Below are 22,793 nucleotides of genomic sequence, written 5' to 3'. Positions count from 1 at the left end.
AGACCCTTTAAGAACAAAATCATAAAGAAAAAAAAAATCAAAGGAAAATTATTTTCTAATATAAATAATAAATTTTATTTTCTACTAGCGGAATTAAAAGAAAAAGTAAAATAAAAAACAGTAGTTATCTGAAAGGCGTGTCTCTCTCAATTTAAAAAAAAAACATTAAAACAAAAAAGTACAGTTGGATAATTATTTCAAAGTTGTGAGTGATTTATAATTTATAAAGAAATAGTTTAAGAACAAAATTGAAATTAAAATATATATGCGACTATGCGAGAAGTATTTATCACCTTTGTCGCAATTGAAATCGTAATCGGACGATGAAAATAAAATTTAAAATAATAAAGTCATCACTAATGTTTATTTTTAAGGAAAAAAATATTAGAAAAAATTACAAAATAGAAAATAGTCTATAAAAATAAGATTTTTGAGTTCCGAAATTGATTACGTGTAAGGAAGGTATTAGCACTTTACAACGTTCGTCATAAGACAATTATTTTTAATTTATTAAACAAATTATTTATAGTTAATAAAATATTTATCTCACCCTATATTAATTAAAATTAACTATAACAATCAAATGAATTTTATTTAACTACTACATTTATTTTATAAAAATTAGAATTATTATATAAAAAAGATAATATTATTATTTTTTTGGCTCGACAAGTGATGAAATCATGCTTAGGAAGGCAAGACGTGACAACCTAAAAGATCCAAGAGAAGTGGGCTAGGCATGGAGGTTTGGGTCAGTGAAGACCCAATAGGCCCGATGGGCTTGGAAGGCCAAGTTGAACTTCTCATGGGCCTATCTTTTTATGTCCATTCTTCTTATGTTTTTATTAGTATAGTTTCCATATATTTTGGTCTTGTATTTTGGACCACATAGAATAACATTCTGGGCTTTAGGCTTGTTAGGCCTAGTTTTGGGCTTCATGGGCCTTTGGGCTTTTGGTACCCAATATTGGGCTCATTTTCATTCTTGTAATTTTACCTTTCCATTGTATTTGAATGACCATTGTATTTAGGTCATTAGAATAGGATTATACAAGGATTACTTAAATAGGCAAATTAAACTAAACTAGGTTTAATTTGGAAGTCATTTAAGTTACATTTGAGTCACATGTTTAACACCATGGGTGGATGAACATGTGCCACTCAAATTAACCCTAAATGACACTCCAAATTCAACCTAGATGCACCTTAGTACCTAAAATTTTGGCCAAGCACATGGGAGCCAAAATTTGAATTCAAATTTCAAGTTTGAATTCAAATTTTGGGCGCCACATGTAGGCTTTGATTTAGGCGCCCAAAGTGTGCATATCCGAAGTGCTTACTTAAGTAATTCTTTCCCTCATTATACTCACTTTTGAACTTCAGAAATTTGAGAGCATTTCTTTGCCAAGTTTCTTCCAAAAGTCACCGAGATATTGCCTTCAAGAACCCTAGGAAACTTACCTAGTTCCTACCTTTTGAAGTGAGCAATCCTTTGAGCCTTAAGCTAGGGTACTTCCTTCCTTAGTCTAGGATATTCTAATCCGAGAATCTCCTCCATTTCAAGTGTTCATCCATTGGTTTCAAGCTCCTTTGAAGAGGTCCAAGCTTTGGTGAATCCGAGGAGAAGAACACCTATCACCTCTCCTATTTTTTGCCATCATTTTTTGTATCAAGAGCAAGGTTCTTCAAGGAGATAAGTGTCCTTAATTTTTGGTCTGTTTGTCTTTGTGTTCTTGTGTGTCTTGTTTGAGTTTCTTTTCGGATCTATTTGTTTTTGAAAAAAATTTCTATCCATATATCCATTGATTGATTGTATTTTGATTTTCTTTCACAATCAATATGTTTAGGACCTATTTGCTTGTGCTTATTTTTGTATTTGTTTGAGTCTCTCATTTCCTAGCATGTGTCCGTGATTGGACTTCATCCATTGCATTAGATTTTGTTTTTGAATTCTTGTTTTGTCTTAGCAAGTTTTGTGTAGTTCGTATATGTTGCAAATTCTTTGAATAGCATTGTTTAACCTAGTTTTTCTTTTGTGTTGTTTGTCTATTTGGTCTCGGTTTTGTTATAATCTTTGTGCCTACCTATATGTGCTTTTTGTTTTACCTAATTGAGTTCATAATTTGCTATTAGTTCTAGCAAATTTCTTAGTGTTAGGTTTCTATTGTGTACTTAAGTTTTCAAATCACTTTCTATAAAAAATTCTTGAAACAACTATGTGTTACTTGAAATTTTAAGTGAATCATCCTACTTCTAGTGCACTATTTCTTTTGGATTCAAATTTTAAAAGTTTAGTGGCTGGAAAACAGAGAAAAATACAGAGCATTATGTTTCAAAATAGTTATAAAAAAAAGGAACAAAAGAATCCAATCAAAAATCTAAAAACTAGTGCACTAGTTCATCCATTTTCAGTTGAAATTTGTCAATCTAGTAGTCTCGATTTCTATACATTGGAATTGTGAAAAATTTGAAAACAAAAGGCAAGTGTCTTCTCTGGAATATAAATTTGAATTCAGAAAAAGAAAAGAATAATATATATATATATATATATATATATATATATATATATATAAAGCATTTATAAGAGCAAAAGCCAAGAAGAACAAAACAAGAAAATACACTTGATTCCACCAATTTCTTTGGACTACTATTTTGTTTGTACTTGTTCAAATTCCTTCAATTTTTTTTTGTTTTGTTAATCTACTCTAGTGCCTATCTAGGAGCCTTCCTAACTGAGTGCTAGCTTTCTTTGGAGTCTTATTTTTTCAGCTTTTATTTTGGCTATCTTTGAGTCTTGTCATAAACACCTTACTCTTCAATTTTTGGTATAAGCTTTATAAATTGTGCTTTTGTTGCTTGTCTTGTTTTCTTTGCTTAAAAATTCTGTGCTGGAAGTGGCCTCAAATCCTTGCTTAAGGATCAAACATTGACTCAACAAAAAGTAGGAAAGATTTGGACACAATTGACTTTCAAATTTGACCTAATTTAGTGACCAAAACTTTCCTAAACTACCTTCACAAGAGTGATCTCTTCTTTAACCTTGTGAGCAGCCTACATTCATCATTTTGTTTTGTTCATTGTGCAGGGTCCAGGAGCAACTCAAATCAAGGGTTAGTGGCGAATTGAAACACTTAAACAAGTGTTAGAAAAATTGGACAGCAAATCCGTCACTAATTGGTCACTAAAGCCGCCACAATTTGTTTCCTAGTGTAGTTTAAATTTTTGCAATTTCTCTTGTATTTTTAATCAATTTGTAAAGCTTGGAGGGAGTATTAAGAAGATGGTCAGGTATATCTAACCCTTGGTAGCTCACTCACGTGTAGTACTAGTGGAAGTGGCTTGGAAATTTCATATGTTTCAAGCTTCCACGTAGGGCAAAACGACTAGTTGCTTAAACTTGATTCCTTTAAGTTGTTTGATCTTTAATTTGTTTACTTTGCTGTCTTGATTCAACTAGTATTGTGTAGATTTACTTGTTCACGTTTAGATAGCTTCAAAAATAATTGTGAAAAGCATACAACATAAAAATCTTTGTGAAAATTTTTGTGGGAATTGAAAATACCACAAGGGAGTTTAGTGATTTCCACTTGAAAAGGGTTATTAAGTGGCTCTTAGTAGCTCATCTCCCTTGATAGTGCAACTTGTACACTTAGACTTCCAAGTGTTATTTTTTTTCCTAGAAAAGACCAAAAAGTATTTTGTTTCTTTTGCATAGCATATAAAATTCTTTTTGTTTAATCATGAGAAAACATTCCTCAAGTGGTAATGACTCAAGCTCTCCAAAAAGTTTTTTACACCCTACTCAAGAGTTTAAATCACTAACACTTTGGACAAAGCAAAAAGTGTTAACAAGAGAAAAAGAAAAACTTGAAAGAAAAGCATGACTTGCAAATTTAGAAGAAGAAATTCACATTCTTAAACAAAAGGAAGAAATTTTTTTAGCAAAAATAAAATTGAGAAAAACAAGGGAAAAAGAAATAAAAAAGGCATGTATCTTAGGGAAGAGTAAGGAGGAAAATATCTCCTCTAAAGGACTTGTGAGTGAAGAAAGTTGTTATATCACTGAAAACCATTTGCACAATACTCTCTTTTTACATAAAGACCTTAACTCTTATCCTTATGCTATCACTAGTCATGAAGTAGAGATTCTAGAACAAAATATTTTAAAGAAAAATGAATCTCAACTTCAAGATATAGTCAAGAAGGAGTGGACTATTTCTAGTTTTACTCCTTATACTACTTCCTTGGAGGTGCACAAGGGAGAAAGTATGTATGTGGTTTTAATAAAACACCCAATTTTTTGTTTACATTATTTGGTGGATACAACTTGTAATAATCTATATTCTATGTTTACTTTTATGGGAAGTTCTTACCCTTTTGAACTTGATTTGATTCCTTCCCTACAAGACAAATGTAGTTTATATGATTATGAGTATCTAAAAAGCAATCAAATCCAAAATTGTTTAGGGCATTTTCTAGTAATCTTTTCTTTATATTATAGGACAAGCCTAGGTTACCATTTAGGGTACTTTAGGCAAGATGTTGTAGTTTTTAAGAATCACTCTTTTCATTGTATTAACCATAGTGGCATTACATTTTTAGGATTTCATTCTAGGTTATGCTTAGAAGAGGATCCTATTTCTACTTTTAGGGAGTCTAATTTTGATAATTTATTTTTCTTTCTTAGGCTAGATAAAAGGACTCCTCTTAGGATCCATAATCCATTTTCTTATCATAAAAATTTTACCTCTTATACTTGGCATGTTGTGTATGTAGGTGATAATTTTTATTCCATACATCCTCGAGATTTGAGGACAAATCCTTTTCAAGAGAGAGGGGATGATGGAATCATGCTTAGGAAGGCAAGAGGTGACAACCTAAAAGATCCAAGAGGAGTGGGCTAGGCATGGAGGTTTGGGCCAGTCAAGGCCCAATGGGCCCGATGGGCTTGGAAGGCCCAAGTTGAACTTCTCATGGGCCTATCTTTTTATGTCCATTCTTCTTATGTTTTTATTAGTATAGTTTTCATATATTTTAGTCTTGTATTTTAGACCACATAGAATAGCATTCTGGGCTTTAGGCTTGTTAGGCCTAGTTTTGGGCTTCATGGGCCTTTGGGCTTTTGGTATCCAATATTGGGCTCATTTTCATTCTTGTAATTTTACTTTTCCATTGTATTTGAATGACCATTGTATTTAGGTCATTAGAATAGGATTATACAAGGATTACTTAAATAGGCAAATTAAACTAAACTAGGTTTAATTTGGAAGTCATTTAAGTCACATTTGAGTCACATGTTTAACACCATGGGTGGATGAACATGTGCCACTCAAATTAACCCTAAATGACACTCCAAATTCAACCTAGATGCACCTTAGTACCTAAAATTTCGGCCAAGCACATGGGAGCCAAAATTTGAATTCAAATTTCAAGTTTGAATTCAAATTTTGGGCGCCACATGTAGGCTTTGATTTAGGCGCTCAAAGTGTGCATATCCGAAGTGCTTACTTAAGTAATTCTTTCCCTCATTATACTCACTTTTGAACTTCAGAAATTTGAGAGCATTTCTTTGCCAAGTTTCTTCCAAAAGTCATCGAGATATTGCCTTCAAGAACCCTAGGAAACTTACCTAGTTCCTACCTTTTGAAGTGAGCAATCCTTTGAGCCTTAAGCTAGGGTACTTCCTTCCGTAGTCTAGGCTATTCTAATCCGAAAATCTCCTCCATTTCAAGTGTTCATCCATTGGTTTCAAGCTCCTTTGAAGAGGTCTAAGCTTTGGTGAATTTGAGGAGAAGAACACCTATCACCTCTCCTAGTTTTTGCCATCAACAAGATTTATTTTCTACTCTTACGTATCTCTATATACAATGAAGAATCAGAATTACGTAATTGTTTGTAAAAAAATATTTGCGTGTTGATATATTTAATTAAATATTATTTTTTTATTAAATTTAAGATTCATGTTTACGACCTTTATAATTATAAAATAGATTATATAAAGTGAATCCATGATAAAAATAAATAAATAGGAAATAACTTGTTTGAACAACTTAGAATTGAGTTATAGATAAAAAAAAAACTCAACACTTTGAAATTATAAAAAAAAAGTTTTAAATTGGAAAACTTAATAGTTATTAGTATTAAAATATTTTATACTATATCATTATTGAAATGAATTTATACTTATTTTTTATAAAAAATAACAATTTATTATAAATGATTGTTTGTGATTGAAAGATGTTGTAAAACTATTTTATGATATCACTTATTTTTTTCTTAATTATATATAAAGTAATTTAATCTAATTTATTTTTAAGATAAATATATATTTCATAACTATTTATTTTTAGTAAAATATATGTTATAAAATTAAATTTTAATATAAATTTATGTTTTAAAATTATTTATTTATTTTCTTTTTACTGAATATTTTATATTTTAAAAAATATTTATAAATACTTGTAGAAATATATAAAATTCACAAATATTTACTAAAATACACTTACGCTAAAATGTGACAAGTGACCAGATAACTACTTACACATATGTGTCTCATTTTGTAAAATCTCTCGATTGCTCCTCCTTCGGGTGTCTCTCTCTCTCTATGTTTTTTTTGGGTTATATTTTCGATTTTTCAATAGATTGAAAATAAAGTCTTTATATGGTGGTTCTGAATTCATATATAACATTACAAGGCATCGTGACACTGCTATCAAATTGGTCATTTTTTTTAGACTCATTTGTTCACGCCCTTGATTTTAATGCTTTTTTGTTTCAAGTATTTTTGTCAATGTCGCATTTTTTCATTTCATCCTTGAATTGCAATTTAATTATTTTAATATTGAGTTAATTGTACTTAGGGAACGTTTGACCGAACATTTTTTTCCTTGCTTATAAGTAGCTTTTAAATTAAAGCAAAAAATAAGAACTTAAAAAGAATATGTAAAAATTGTTTGTTAATTTTTTTTTTAGCTTAAAGTTAATTTTAAACTACAAGTTATATAGTATTTTAAAAAAATCAAATTATATAATATTAGTTATCTCATTCAATAAAATAGTATATTTATAAAATAAAAATATTATGTAAAATCATTTTAATAATAAGAAAAACAAATAAAAAATATTGAAGATCAAAATATTGAAATTTTAATTTTTAAAATGTTAAAAAATGCTCATTCAATAAATTTTTATTTCAATGATGATTTAAAAATAATCTATACTATATACAAAGGGATACCTCCACAATTTGTTTTCAGATATTTATATGCTTTTATTATATATTAATTTTTTCCACCACCATATTTTGTCAGAGTAAAAAAATATATATAAAAAATTAAATATAATCCACTTTATTAATAATAACTAGCATCTTATTTTGTAATAATTTTGTTTAATCTACATAATTTCACTTTTTTCTTCTTCTAATTATACATTATTTCACTCAATTTACATATGTTGTAAGTTATATTATTTCTATTATTTTTATTGCATATTATTTTTAAACAAAATATATATAGGCATGAAGTGCCTCGATCCCACTGATATACATAATATCAAGTGAGAAACTTTGGATTTAAATTACAAGTGATAAAATATTTAAGGCATTATATACAATAATATTTTTTTTAAATAAAAATCTTATTTAGGCAAAATCTAATAATTAACCAAAAAATATATGGGAAAAAATAGAATAAAAAATGCAAGAGGAAAATAGCCAATATGGAGTTTAAATAAAATAAAATAAAGATAAGAGTAAGAGTAATTCTCAACAAAAGAAAATAAAATAAATAAGATACATACAAATAGTAACCAATATTGAGATTTGAAATGAAGTACTAAGAGCAACTTCAATGGGAGTTGCTTGTCTTATGAAGTAACTCAAGTGCCGGTTTCTTACCATTGGAGGACTGTGACGTGATAATAACATGAGTTGCTTGAAGAAGAGAGAGAGTTGTTTCCTCAAGCAACTGTTCCTTACCAGATTTTAAGCAGATCTCATTGAATATATTTGGAAACATTTCGGAAATAATAATGATGAAAATTAATTTCGTATAATATTTATGTATTTATTATTGCTTTATTTTATTTTTAATATCTACTTACACTACTAGAAAAATTAATATTTGTGACGAATTTTGTGACGGAAAAAATAGTATCGCTAATAGTGACGCATTTTGTGAGGGAATTTTAAGTTTTGTGACGGACTAGAATTTATTGAATTTTGTGACGGATTTTGTGACGGAATATATTCTGTCTCTAAAAATCCGTCACAAATTTCGTCACTGAATAAAAAAAAAAAACTTGTGACGGATTTTGTGATGGAAAAATTTTCGTCTTTAAAAATCCGTCACAAATTTCATCGCTAAATAAAAAAAAATGTTTGTGACGGAATGGACTTCGTCTCTAAAAAATCCGTCACAAATTTTGTCACTAAAATGAAAACATTTAGTGACGGATTGTTCCCTCTCAAAATTCCGTCACAAATAGGTTATTTAAGTTAACATATACTATAATTTTTATTAATGTAACAAATGATATATATTTATTATTACTAAATAAATAAAATTTATATATTATTAATAATTTAATATTGCTAATAAATTAATATCAATAATATTTTTAGTATATTTATAGATAAATTGATAATTTGATAAATATAACTTGGTATATATTAATATACTTTTACAAAAATATAAATATAGTAGATATATAAGATATGTATATTTATATTTTTGTAAAAGTATATTAATATATAATAAGTTATATTTATCAAATTATTAGTTTATGTATAAATATACTAATAATATTATTGATATTAATTTATGAATAATATTATAAAAATATAATATATATATATATATATATATATATATTTTATGCATTTATTAATAATAAAGATATATCATTTGTGTGACACCCTCTACCCCACATACCATAACACAAATAACAAAAATTGAATAACATAATCTTTTTCATAATTGAAATACCAAACATGTTTAATTCAAATCAAAACTCATGTATTTGTGGAATTAAATAGATATTGATACATCTCACGCAACAAAGAATACAACAGAACAATCAAAAAGCAAAATATAAACTTACATAGTTTATTTGTTTATCTCAGGTTCTCTTAAGAACCCACAGAGTACTCTAATCCATACAATAAACATCTTACTCATATAATTGTCTCGTACAATTGCATTCCCTTATGGTGTGTTTGGATGAGTAATTTTACAAATTCAAGGAATTTGAAATTCTTGATATTTGAATTACTTTGATTTTAATTTCTATCATTGTTAAAATATTTTGTTTGGATAAGTCAATTCAAATTTTTTTTAAATTTTAAATTGTTAATTTGGATATGATAATATGATTCTATCATGATAAAATTGCTTTTAAAAAGATATTTATATGTTGAGATTTTTAAATAAAATTTTATAAAAAAAATGTTAACCAATTTTTAAATATTTAATAATTTTAAAAATTAATTTAGATAATATTTAATAATTTTTAAAGTATTTTTGAATATTCAATAATTAAAAATATGAAGATATAAGATAAAATATATAAGTGAAATAAGGGAAAAAAATATGAGGAATTTCAAATTGTTACATTTTTGGGAGAATTTGAAATTCTACTATTTCAAAGAATTTCACAAATGCTCTGGTAATCGATTACAACACATGGTAATCGATTACAACGGTTTAGTTTCAAAATGATTGGAACGTTGTAAAGTTTAAATTCAAATTTTGAAATTTTCATCTTCTGGTAATCTATTACATGGAACGGGTAATCGATTACCGGAGCACGTTTTAAAGAGTGACTTTGAACATATGAGATTCATCCTTTGGTAATCGATTACATGTAATGGTAATCGATTACCAGTCTCTTAAAAACAATAATTGTCTTATTAAAACTTAAAATATTGAAAACCTTTATTTTCAAAACCTTATTAATATAAATCATATTTGGGTTTTCTTTGAAATTCTTTATTTTAAATGGACAAGAACTTTATGCAATATTTCTAAAGATTTCTTTTTACATATTAAGCTAGGTTGACAAGACTTATCTAAAATATTTTGAGATTTTTGTTTCTTGGTCACCTTACTTTAACTTGACCTCTTGTTTTCTTTAACTTCTTTGGCATCATCAAAATCCTTTAGATACGTTCTTCCACATTCTCCGCCTTTTTGATGATGACAACATACTGTAGATGGAAAGAAACATAAAACAGTGTATATCGATCACTCCCCCTTAGTCTCCCCCTTAATAAATCATTGTTTGATGTTAATTTTTATATTGTAAAAATTTGACTTTAAATAAACAGTTGTAATGATCAGATTAAATTGTTCAATTCAAAATATCTAATATTTGATCAGGACCCTTCTTTCTTTTTCTCTCCCCCTTTGGCAACATCAAAAGGAATGAGACAATATATAAAAAAAATTGAATAAGATAAACAAACACCATTCCGAAACAAAAGTAAAATATGTCCTATGAGCAAAATAGTCAGAGTCAAGCGAGCAGAATTAATCTAAAACATACTAATCAAAGATCCAGAAATTGACTAAAAAATAGTCCAAAACATAAGATAAACTAAAATAGCAAATAACAGAATCAGAGTCAACTAGCTACTCGGAAGGGCGTCTAAGAGATTTTACTTCCTCCTCAAGACGAGTCATGCGAGTGTCAAGAGAATCAAAACGTTCACCAACATAGAACTGGAGATCTCTAATTTCATTGAGAACATCCGAGAGAAGTGCTGATGAAGGATCTTGAGGAGGTGGTGACGGAGTTCGATCGTCAGTGTCTACTGCTTGAAAATCCCGCTTCCTGACCCAGGTGTTGTCCAGTGTTTTGTTGTACCCAAAGGAAGCAATTGCATTTGCTCCAATCTCAAAGACCCTCTTAACTGGAACCCAGGTTTCATCTTCCAAAGGAACTTTAAAATGTTCCAAAATAGTAGTTACAAAATGTGGGTATGGAAGAGAAGCATTAACCCGCAAGGCCTTATTCATTCGACTCCTAATCAGATGAGTCCAGCTAAATTCCCGGCCAGTGATTAGAGCCCATATCAAAATTAAGTCCTCTTCTGAAGCCTGTGCAAGGTTAGTCGTGCGTGGAAACAGTACCCGAACAATTATGTAATGCATGATTCTATAATCAAATTTCATTGAGCCAGCCAATAATCTTCCAGTCATGTCAACATTATCCATACAAATCATACTTCGGGCATTGGGATGGGAATATTCTGCTTTCCATGTATCCGGTATCGTTCCCTCGAACAGAGTACCTTGATCTTTTAATTTTGATAAATCCCGGAACAGAGACTGATTTATCACTATTGGAATCTTTTTAACTTCACTGTAAAGAACTCCATTCCTAATTTCCAAATTGCTGTAAAAGACCCTAACTAATTCTGGATAAACAGGGTTTTTCATAGCCATAAAATCCACTAACCCAGAATTCTTAAAAATCGTATAACACTCAAAAGATTCATCCTCAAAAAAATCAATACTGATATATTTGGGATCAACAATATTTCTCTCAGAAAATAACTGGTAGTACTTATCTCGTTGTTCGTCTGTGGAGAACAAAGCGAGAGCACGTCCAGTGTACGGAATGGGATTCGTAGGAGTAGGGGCGTCGTTGGAGGGAGGCTGTTGGCGGCGCCTGGCGGTGGTTGAACGTGACTAAGAACCCTTATGACGTTTGGATGATTCCGCCATTTGAGGGATTTTTTTGAAAAATGCAATTGGTAGAGTTGAAGAGACTTGAAAACGAAGAAGAATGGAACAAACGGGGCTCAATTTGGTTAAGATTTGAGGAAGATATGGGGATTTGAAGATGTTAGGGCACGAAGGGTTTTGGGCATTTTCGTGAGGAAGAAGACGAACTGCACGAATATAAGTGCGGATGCGCCGTGTAATCGATTACATGTATATCGTAATCGATTACACCTTTTTCAGATTATGTGCATTTTGCCACTGGTAATCGATTACATGACATGGTAATCGATTACACTTTACCCAGATAAGTGAATTTGCACTGGTAATCGATTACACTACTCTGTAATCGATTACATATATCAGAACAAGCAAACACGCACTGGTAATCGATTACATGACCATGGTAGCCACTAAGCCAAAAGCTATAGCTGATAGTCAGGGCGCAACTCTTTTTACTTAAGAGCGTAGAAGCCCAAGTTTGAGAACGGCCCGTTTTGGGCTACTTAAAAATCAAAATATTACAAAAATTAATTTTCATAAATATTCATTATTAAAATACTAATAATTATTAAAAACCTTTAAAACATTCTATAAAAGTCATTAAAATAACTATAAGAAGATAATGTCCACAAATATAAAATAAATAATAATTAACTAATTTATTTATTTATTGAAAAATATCTTTCTAATTTCATATACCTGAACAAGAGCTGTCAAAATGGGCCAGCCCGGCCCGTTTTGCCCTGCCCACCTCAACTTTTTAAGTGGGCCAACCCGGCCCGGCCCACCAAGTTTATTATCTAAAAATTTCTAGCCCGGCCCGGCCCACCACGGGTTGGTGGGCTAAACGGGCCGCCCACCAACCCACCTTATTTATTTAAAAAAAATTATAATTTAAAATAAATTTCAATATAAAATAATATTTAATCTAAAGTAAAAATTATTAAACTAAGTATCATGGGTACAACATTAAAATTAAATTAATAAGTGTGCAACTTTAAAAAATTAAAACAAAAAAAATAAAAAATCTTTCATGAGAGTGATTATTCATCAATATTAAATTTTATTAGAGGTTTGGATAGATAAATTTATAGTAATTTCATATTATTTAACATTGATTTTATCTTTATCTATAAAAAAAATGATATCTTATTAAAATAATGCATATATAATAATAAATAGTTAAGTGAGTTGTTAGTGGGTTTAGGGGATGGGTTGGTAAGTGGGTCAGGTGGGCCGCTCGGGCCACCATGGGTTCAACCCGGGTGGGCCGGGTCAAAAGTGGGCCGGGTCACATTTTTTGACCCATCATAAATTTTTTTATTTTTTTGGCCCGGCCCGGCCCGTTTTCAAGGTGGGTCGGGTTGACCCACGGGTTGGAGCCTACTTTGACAGCTCTACCAAGCAGACACACACTGGTAATCGATTACATGACCATGGTAGGCCACTAGGCCAAAAGCTATAGCTGATAGTCAGGGCGCAACTCTTTTTACTTAAAAGCATAGAAGCCCAAGTTTGAGAACGACCCGTTTTAGGCTACTTAAAAATCAAAATATTACAAAAATTAATTTTCATAAATATTCATTATTAAAATAGTAATAATTATTAAAAACCTTTAAAACATTCTATAAAAGTCATTAAAATAACTATAAGAAGATAATGTCCACAAATATAAGCTGAGGCATTTTCTAAAGTTGAGAGAGGACCCTTATACCTTTGCTTCACTAGTTTGCTTTATTACATTTTTACTCTATCATACATATATATGTTGTATTAGCATATTAAGTTTGTAGTAGCCACAACAACAACAGTAGTCTTAATAGAGTGTTAAAATCTGATTTGATCCAATAGCATTGCAGCAACTGATCCTAATAACCACAAATTCAGAAAACCAAGAACCAATAACCACAAAATATGACTGCATGTGAAAACTGAATTGCACCAATATATGCTATATGTGGTAATCGATTACAAGAAATGGGTAATCGATTACCAGAGAACCTTTTAAAAAGTCAATTTCGAACATATGATTTTCATTGTCTGGTAATCGATTACATGTATATGTAATCGATTACCAGACTCTTAAAACAATAGTTTCCTCATTAAAGACGCCCAGTTTGTGAGGGATTCAACCCAGTTAGTGACGGATTTTATCCGTCGCAAATTGTGACGGAATTATGGCGTCGCAAATTGTGACGGATTCTACTCAATAATAGGCATCACAGTTTGTGACGGATTTTCTTCGTCGCAAATTGTGACGGATTCGTTCATCATAATTTGTGAGGGACTCACATACCTCTCAATCCCTCTCAAATTGCGAGGGGTATAATCCCTCACAAATTGCGAGGGATTTAATCCCTCACAAATTGTGACGGATTTTTATTAATTTCTAAACATTTATTGTTAGAAATTAGTGACGGAAATTATACTGTTTGTGATGCCTTAATTCCGTCACTAATTGTGACGAAGAAAATAATCCGTCACTAAATTTTTTGTGACGCCAAATTTTGTGACGGAATCATTTCCGTCACAAATTCCGTCACTAATTTATTTGTGACGGATTTTATGAAGATTAGTGACGGATTTGTTCCCTCTCTAATTTTAATTTTTCTAGTAGTGTTATTGTGTATTTTTTCTCGTAATTTATTTTCTTTCATTGTAGCGCAATTATCCTTTTTAATAAAAATTTAAATTTGGTTCATAAATGATTAGAAAAAAATTCTAAAAGTTGAATTTCTTAAAGTTTCTTACCATTTAAGTAAATTTGTGTTTGAGTTGCTTAATGCTAATATGGCACACTAAGGACCACTTTTTTCATTTTTCAATGCATGAAACAACTCAAATGAGTTACTTCTATTGGAGATGCCCTAACAACAACAAAATAAAAGAAAATAAAATGCACACAAATAGCAACAAATCGAAATGAGGTGCTGATAAAAAAACCTCCTTTAAAAAGAGAATGTATACAGGTAAAAATTTATTATTAAACAAATAGAAAAATATTTATATTTATTATTTATAATATTTATTTAAGTTGTCTATTTATTATTTGTTTATTTATTTATTATTTATGACGGGTTTTATTTGTGGATATAAGTTTTTTTTTATCACCCATATAAGAGAAAGAGAATTGAATAGGAGAATGAGAAGGCAAAGAATAATTTATTCTCGTAGTTTAAATGGTGGATTGCTACACTTTTGTGTTTAAACGATATTGATTCAAAGATATTATCCTGGGTAAGTTTTATGCTTTCCTTTTTTAAACATTTCAATATTCATGTTGTAACATTGTTAAAAAAAAAAAAGAGGCTGATTCAGTAGCCCAGAACGGGCCGTTCCCAAACTGGAACGGGCCGTTCCAAACTACTGAATTGAACTACATATTGTAGTTGAGAACGGGCCGTTCTGGGAAGGAGAACGGGCCGTTCCGGAGGGAGAACGGGCCGTTCCAGAGGGAGCACAGGTCGTTCCATAGGGAGAACGGGCCGTTCCGGATGAGTCCCGGAATGGGCCATTCTGATTTCAGAACGGGCCGTTCTGGGTGTGGATTTTGTGCGTGATCTGGTAGTTCAGAACGGGCCGTTCCGGTATCGGTACAGGCCGTTCTGGCCACTCCGGATTGCCTATAAATAGGGGTGAGGGGGGCCGTGAGGAGAATTAGAGGTTCTAGAGAGAAGTTTTAGAGAGAAGGTCTCTAGGTCAGTGAGCTCCTTTCTCTCCCAAATTTCTCTGTTTAACTCCTTTTCTCCTCTAGATCAATAACTCCTTCTGTCTTTTCTTGAAATTCAGATTAGAAAGCTTGTTTTGGGAGGATTGAAGTTCCGAGTTGAGCCTCAAAGGAAAATTCTACTTTTGTTCAGTTTTTGGCTATCTGAGCCAATCTTCAGGTAAGGGAAGCTAGATTGTTTGCATGTGGTTGAATTTGTTAGTTTAGATTAAAATTTTGAACTCTTTAAATAGGTTTAGGCCGGGTGCATGTTGAGCGCGTCAGGCGTGGAAGAGCTTAGAGCTCTTGGGTTGGTGTTAGGCTAGGCGCGAGCTGACTGCACCGATCGTGATTATATTTATAAATAATTAATTTAAATTGATTCTTATGCATGTTTAAAGTCGAAGTTTAGATCATGTATGTATGATATATGATGTATGGTGAGGTATGATTCATATGTATGATTGTGATGATACGTATGAATGGTTGAATATGATATGAGTATGTTTATTGATCATAATGATTTGATGTATGATGCATTATTGCATGTGATGTCTTATGACATGTGTATGATTGTTGATCATGATGGTGGGCAGACCATTATGATGTATGATGCATGATTGCATGTGATGCCTATGGCATGAGTCTAGCCTAGGACTTGAGGATAGGAAAAATATTTTCGAACTGGAAGAACTCACATAGAGTTTCTTGAGAGTGGTGCTCAGATAGGCCACTGGGTTGGGTGAGTCTCCTCTAAGTCCTTAGCTAGTGTTGGAGCGGGGTATGAGGTCGAGGGTTATTCCCTTAACCAAGTACTCGGGAAGGTGCGTGGATCCTTGCGGATAATCGGTGGGCGAACTCCACAGTTGACTTGGTTAATGCATGCCAAGGTCGTGGTAAGCCTGTACCCAGCTGTGTTATACCTGACGGTGGATCTGGACTTCCAAGTGTGTAAGTGACATCATCCGAGTAAACCTGAGTGAGGATTATATATCCTGTTTAGCTGTGACCGAGCGGACGCATTGGGCGTGAAAACGGTTGGGGTGGTTTCGGTAGGATGTAATGTCACTTATACAACTCTATTATTATGGAGATCTCCTAGGTGTATGCGTGACGACACATTAGATGATTGATATGCATTGATATCTGTCATGAGATGCATTTATTGCATGATTATTAATATGATGAAGTGTGGTGTTTGACTTCATGTTTGATGAATGAATGATTGATTGAGATGAAAGGGTCCTCAGGGACAGGATTTGGGATGCATGTGTAATATAGATTTTATTATGTACTTGTACTATTGATTTTTGAATTCTAGCTTACCCTTTTGTTTCCATGTGGTGGAACTGCGATGATCATACTTGGTATAGGAGTAGGTCAGGGATAGCTTGGAGTAGAGGTGATCGTTGTGAGATGGGGAGCTGAGTCTCGTGTTTTGAGTTACCATATTGGGTAACATTTTTTTTGTATGTGCTTGATCGGCACTAAGGAATATTTTGGGATGACTGTACATATATGGTGCTATATTTTATATACAGAAACTTAATTATTTTGATCTTTATATTTATGCATGTATGTATGTGTTATCCAGTTTAATATTCTCTTAGTTAACTAGTTGTAGTGCGATTCCACTAAGTGTAAAGACTGTGGTGGGTCGTTACACATGTAATGTTGTCCAAAGTTCAAAATGAGACTTTTACATATTGCCCTCTTCCAACCTAGCTTTTACTGAAGTATATACGAAGAGTTAATCACATATACATTGTTAGTGTAAAGTTTTTTTACACTGATAATCAATTATATCTTTTAATTATATTATGTCACTATAAACACATTTATTTTTAACAATGACATAATACAATTAAACAAACACTATTTTTATATTCGAATCGATCAAATTTTATCACAATTACCCGAAAATACATTATAACTATGCATCGATTAAATATGCATCAATTTTATTGGCACAACACCTTGACTCACCGGACAACAACCCTAATAGTGTGTTTGGATGAGGAATTTAAATGGAGTAATTCATTTATTTGAAGAATTTCAAATTCTTTGAGGTGAAATACCTTGTTTGGATGAAGAATTTATAAATAATTTGAAATTCAAGCATTTGTGAAATTCCTTGAAATAGTAGAATTTCAAATTCTCCCAAAAAAGTAAGAATTTGAAATTCCTCATTTTTTTTCTTCATATTTCACTTATATATTTTATCTTATCTCATATCTCTTCATATTTTTAAAATTATTAAATATTATCTAATATTAATTTTTAAAATTATTAAATATTTAGAAATTAGCTAATATTTAGTTTTATAAAATTTAATTTAAGAATCTCAACATATAAATATATTTTTAAAATCAAATTTATCATGGTAGAATCAAATTATCATAGTTAACCCAACAATTTAAAATTTAAGAAATTTGAATTGACTTATCCAAACAAAATATTTTAAGAATGATGGAAATTGAAATCAAAGTAATTCAAATATCAAGAATTTAAAATTCCTTGAATTTGTAAAATTCTTCATCCAAACACACCATAACCTCCCATGGGAATTCTCCGATGCCAACCAAGCAAAGGTAATGTTTCGTCGCATTTGGATTTTAGAACCCGAACTTAAAATGTGGCCACCTTCTTTGTCATCATTTATTATCATGTAGTTCACCGGAGCTATCAAAATGCATAAATGTTTCGATAGGCACTGCTGAGGACTATTAGTTCAATGCTATCAGTTTTTTGTCTGTATAAACTTTCGGGGTCGTGTATTGATTTGACGCTTGATCACTATTAATATATAGTTTTAACGGTTCTAACCATCTTCTGTCATCTTATATATTCTATATTACATATTCTGTAATAGTGAATCTGGTGTTGGTTTGGACATAAAAAATTGGCGGACGTGAAAAGTCGTTGAGCATGTGTTGTGGTGCAATTTATTGCAGCTTTGTTCATTTTGCCCCTCTATTGTTGCTCTTTTGTGTGACTAGCTTTATTCTTTATTTTCTGAAAAAGTGTAGACTGATATGATTTGATGCCTTATTGATTTGTTCTATATCATGATGTTTACACGAGTTATGGATATTTAGTTCAATGTGATCCTTTCTGGTATCTAGCCCATAATCATATTTAAAAATTTAATGATTTTATTCTGTGCTAATTACAGGTCAAGGAGATTTTATCGCACTATCCATCCAACTATAAGCAATCTGCAGTGATCCCTCTTTTGGATCTTGCCCAGCAGCACCATGGAGGGTGGCTCCCTGTTTCTGAAATGAATGTGGTATGTTTGCCTTCTGCCTGATGTATTCTTTTAGCATGTCTTGAAACACATCAAAGGACCATGTCTGATTCTCTGAGCAGGTCACATGTACTCCCTTCAAATGGAAAAGGTGCTCCACACAAGATTGCGAGTTAATGAACTGGGGTTATTGTGCTCATAGATAGTGTCTATTAAGTACTAAGTAGAATAATGAAGCCTTTTGCTAAAGTTAATGAATCCTTTTGTGCTTGTTATAGATTGTCATGTACATCCTTTTGCTAAAAGCATTATTCTGTTGGTTGGCATACATGGTTTGTCTAAAATCTATGTGCTTTTTACTGAACTGGGTTGCACAACCTGACCCAGAAAAGTCAATTTGCAGGACTAGGAAAATCATCTGATTCCACAATCCTGGTCCAATCCCACTTTAAACGATTTTTCATGCTTGATCCAGCTTGGGAAAAGGCTGTGAGATCATATAATAGTGCAATTTCACAATTTAACCAGTGATGATGACTACATTGGTACATATAGTTTTCTATGCAAGTACTCATCATACTCATCATTGTTTCGTTGAGTTTTTTACTCACAGCTTGTCACTGTGATGCTTCGGTGAAAATCCCAAATTAACAATGTTTACAAATAGGGTAATTTTCTTGATTGACTAATAAGTGAATGATTGAAGTTGTTGGTGTTTTGCAGGGGTGCTGTGTGAATGCTCCTATGATTACAGTGGCTGATTATTCAAATGGATTGGAGGGATATACTTATAATTACTATGTTCGTCTTTTTTTTTTTCCTCTCCGTTTTATTAATATTTTTTGTGTGTGTTGGGGGGTCCTAACATGTCATATTTATGTCGATTCCAGGAAGATGTAACTCCAGAGAGAGTAGTTGAGATAGTGGAATTGCTGAGAAAGGGGGAGAAGCCACCGGTAAGGATATTGGCCTTGATCTATTTCGTTATTGTCCATATTTTAGAAACTTGTACCTTCTTGGATTATAAATCTGGTTTGTTTTTATTTAGCACGGCACGCAAAATCTCTTGCTTGCCACAACAGTTTTCTTCATTCCATATTTCAGTCAAAAAAAGGGTTGGACTACTCACACATATGATGAGGTTACCTAAATTTTGGGCTGACTTATCTAGCCCGATGTAAAACTTCAATGCAAGTTGGTTAATTTCATTTTTGGATAAAAAGCTAAGAATGACTCCAGCCTATCAATAATTACAACCAACCAATCAATTACTTTTTGGATAAAAAGCTAAGAATGACTCCAGCCTATCAATAATTACAACCAACCAATCAATTACTTTCAATTATGTAACATACGTTCTTCCATCTAGAATCTATAATTTAGTGACCTCACATTGTCAACAGGTATGCATAGATCCCAGTTTCAAATCAGGAAGGCTCTCATTGTTAGATCGGGTTTTTATATATGCAATAGCTCATATACGTGGAGGTGGTGAAATGGGGAGGCAGTGGTATGAGAATGGGAAGCTGTTGAAGAAAAAGAACACTTTCACTGATTTTATTGCATGTGCTGAATATTTGATTGAAAATAAATTCTGTTCAAATATTATCTTGTTAATAGCATGCACAAAAACCTTACCGAGGTAATTAACATTTCATATAATTATACCTGGAGACACAAGCTAGAATAAGCAACAAAGCTGCAGTGATGACTGTCAAATTTTGAAGTGCTTCAATCCTTAAAACTGGCCATTCCATGGCCACATTAGAACGAAAGAACAGTGTTGCGTCTGTGTCCACAAGCTTTAAGTAATTTTTAAAGAATTTGTCTGTCATCTTTTATGCTCTTACAGTAACCACACCAAGTGATGTCTCCGATGCAAAATTCATGTTATAAAGTATTAACAAGTTTTAATACTTTATATAATTATAGTTTAAAATGATTTAGTATTATTTTTAGTTTTAATTTATCTTTTTTATGTGGTTGTCTAAACATTTCCGGTCAGCAGTACGGGACTTGAAAGCTCAACTCAAGCCAGCTTCTATGCAGGTATTGTTTACAATTAAGTGTTTTAACTGGATCTCTGAAAATAATCTTTTTCACTGATCATTCTTCATTCTTTATCAATTAATTTCAAAAGCACTATTGTTTTCCAATTTCTTTGAGTCATTTAAATATTGTTTCACTGATTCCTTACATCCATTTCTCGGGTTTTTTTTTATATTGGATTTTATGTTTTACGTGTCTCATATTTTAGAAGAAATGTTTATGCTATGCTATCAAGTGCTAAATAGAGATTTCAAGTTTGCAGCATGGATAATTGCTTGCACGGTTTGTTTATTGGCAAAATTCTTTATGACTCAATTGATTTAGTTAAAATTTGTTTAAATCAGGTAAGAGTTATATTTTTCCTCCCTGTAAACCAAGACATCATTCCTCAGGAAATTTTCCTTTTGTTAAACTTTATTATGTTCTGTAGTTAATAAAACCTGCAAACTTTCCTTGGTTGTACTTTTGCAAACTTTTTTGTTTTGTATCTTCCCGTATCTTTTGGACCATTTGGATTCTGCTATTGTATGTTACAACAACCAGGTTGTTTAAATCTTGTGTTGCTATTTACATATAAAACGCTACAAGGTTAAAATGCTAAATTATCCTCCAGGCACCTTTGCAGCTGCTCAATACCTTATATTTATATATATATATTGTCATTCATCAATCTCTGTTGAACAATCCTATGCAGTCCAGGACCACGAGGTCACTATTAGTTGTAAACTGTTCAGTATTTTTGGGATCTTAACTGACCACTTATTTAGATGTTGAATCAAGAAAAAAAAATTGCAATTTTGTGGTGGTTTAAAACCGCCACAAAATTTATCTAAGATTTTTCTATAATAATAAAAATAATTATGACCAAATATCTTATAATAATAATATTTTAAAAAAATAGGGTGTTACACAGACAAAATAAAAATAAAAAATCAAGCTAAAACAAGTTAATTATGATTCCTAATTACATATATATTGTGTAAATAATGACCATTAATAATAAGTCACATGTTATCTATAAAATAAATGAAAGAAATAAATTAGCATACTAATATGAGGTTGATCCATAATGCATATATGAAGCCTTGTTTAAGGACTAAAAATAAGTAATTGCTACAATTTTGGTCATTTTAGACCAAATCAAGTAGCCTATTTCTAAAATATAAAAATTGAGAGAAAGAGTAAGTTAGTCATACAGATATGTAGCAAGTAATTCGTCTCAAAGTCAATAATCATCCTTCCCAAAAACACTTTGGTCACTTTGTAGAAAAAAAGTAGTACACGATAAAATTAAACCTATAAAAATAATATCAAAATAATTATATAATTAAATAACTTTTAATACGTGATTGGGTGGGGAGGGGTTAGGGTAGTTAGAAGCATGAGGACTTAGGTTCAGTCCTCATTGCGATCATCTTTCTTATCTTTATCGAATTTTTTTTTTAATATCTACGTACACTTTTCAAATTTAATTTTAGATGAAGCAACAATCAAAAAAATCTTGAAAGTTTAATTTAAATATATTCACACTACATAAAAAATGTAAATAAATTGCACTAATTAGAGAGTGCTTAAATAAATTAATAAATGTTCTAAATGAACATCTATAACATTATATAAAAGGGATATAAATATTCATAACCACTATTTAGTCTTCACTTTTAGTATGACCGTTTTACCTTTAATAACCACCATCTTAATATAAGTAACTGCCATCTCTATATTTTAAAAATCTTTTATCCCTCACCAAATAATCTTTTTAAACAACTGTACTTATTATTCTCACTCTCACAATTTAAGTAACTGCACTCATTATATTAGTATAGATATAGATTTTCTAGTACAAAATAAAAAGAAAGCATTTATTGAAACTAGAGGAGTAGAGACACTTTATGCCTCTAATAGTTATTCACTAATAAAATATTAGAAAGTTGTGTATAATTATTTAAAGAAAATTTAAGATTTTTTTTATATCCGGGGGTATAATGGTCCATTAAAAAATGGAGAGCAAAAAGCAGTTACATCTCCTATATCCCCTTTATAACAGAATAAAAAGAAA

General features: G+C 31.2%; 1 protein-coding gene across 1 annotated transcript; it reads left to right on the top strand.

Annotated features, from left to right (window-relative positions):
• Nucleotides 1-11,622: 11,622 nt before the first annotated feature.
• On the top strand, nt 11,623-21,289 carry LOC145949192 (uncharacterized). Its single transcript, XM_083074356.1, has 6 exons — nt 11,623-11,679; nt 17,940-18,026; nt 18,611-18,727; nt 19,409-19,486; nt 19,576-19,641; nt 20,089-21,289. The coding sequence occupies exons 1-6, from the start codon at nt 11,623-11,625 to the stop codon at nt 20,329-20,331; spliced, it is 648 nt and encodes a 215-aa protein (XP_082930482.1). The 3' UTR covers nt 20,332-21,289.
• Nucleotides 21,290-22,793: the final 1,504 nt, after the last annotated feature.

The sequence above is a fragment of the Cajanus cajan genome, chromosome 5 (assembly GCF_000230855.2).
Source record: "Cajanus cajan strain Asha chromosome 5, NIPB_CcT2T_4, whole genome shotgun sequence".
Classification (NCBI taxonomy): Eukaryota; Viridiplantae; Streptophyta; class Magnoliopsida; order Fabales; family Fabaceae; genus Cajanus; species Cajanus cajan.
This window is presented reverse-complemented; position numbering and strand designations above follow the sequence as displayed.

What these genes read in the sequence shown, in the direction of transcription:
- LOC145949192 (XM_083074356.1), top strand. Translation starts at nt 11,623, where the DNA reads ATGGGATTCGTAGGAGTAGGGGCGTCGTTGGAGGGAGGCTGTTGGCGG. An exon ending in CTGTTTCTGAAATGAATGTG is followed by an intron (nt 18,728 to 19,408) that starts GTATGTTTGCCT and finishes GGTGTTTTGCAG; the next exon opens with GGGTGCTGTGTGAATGCTCC. An exon ending in GATATACTTATAATTACTAT is followed by an intron (nt 19,487 to 19,575) that starts GTTCGTCTTTTT and finishes TGTCGATTCCAG; the next exon opens with GAAGATGTAACTCCAGAGAG.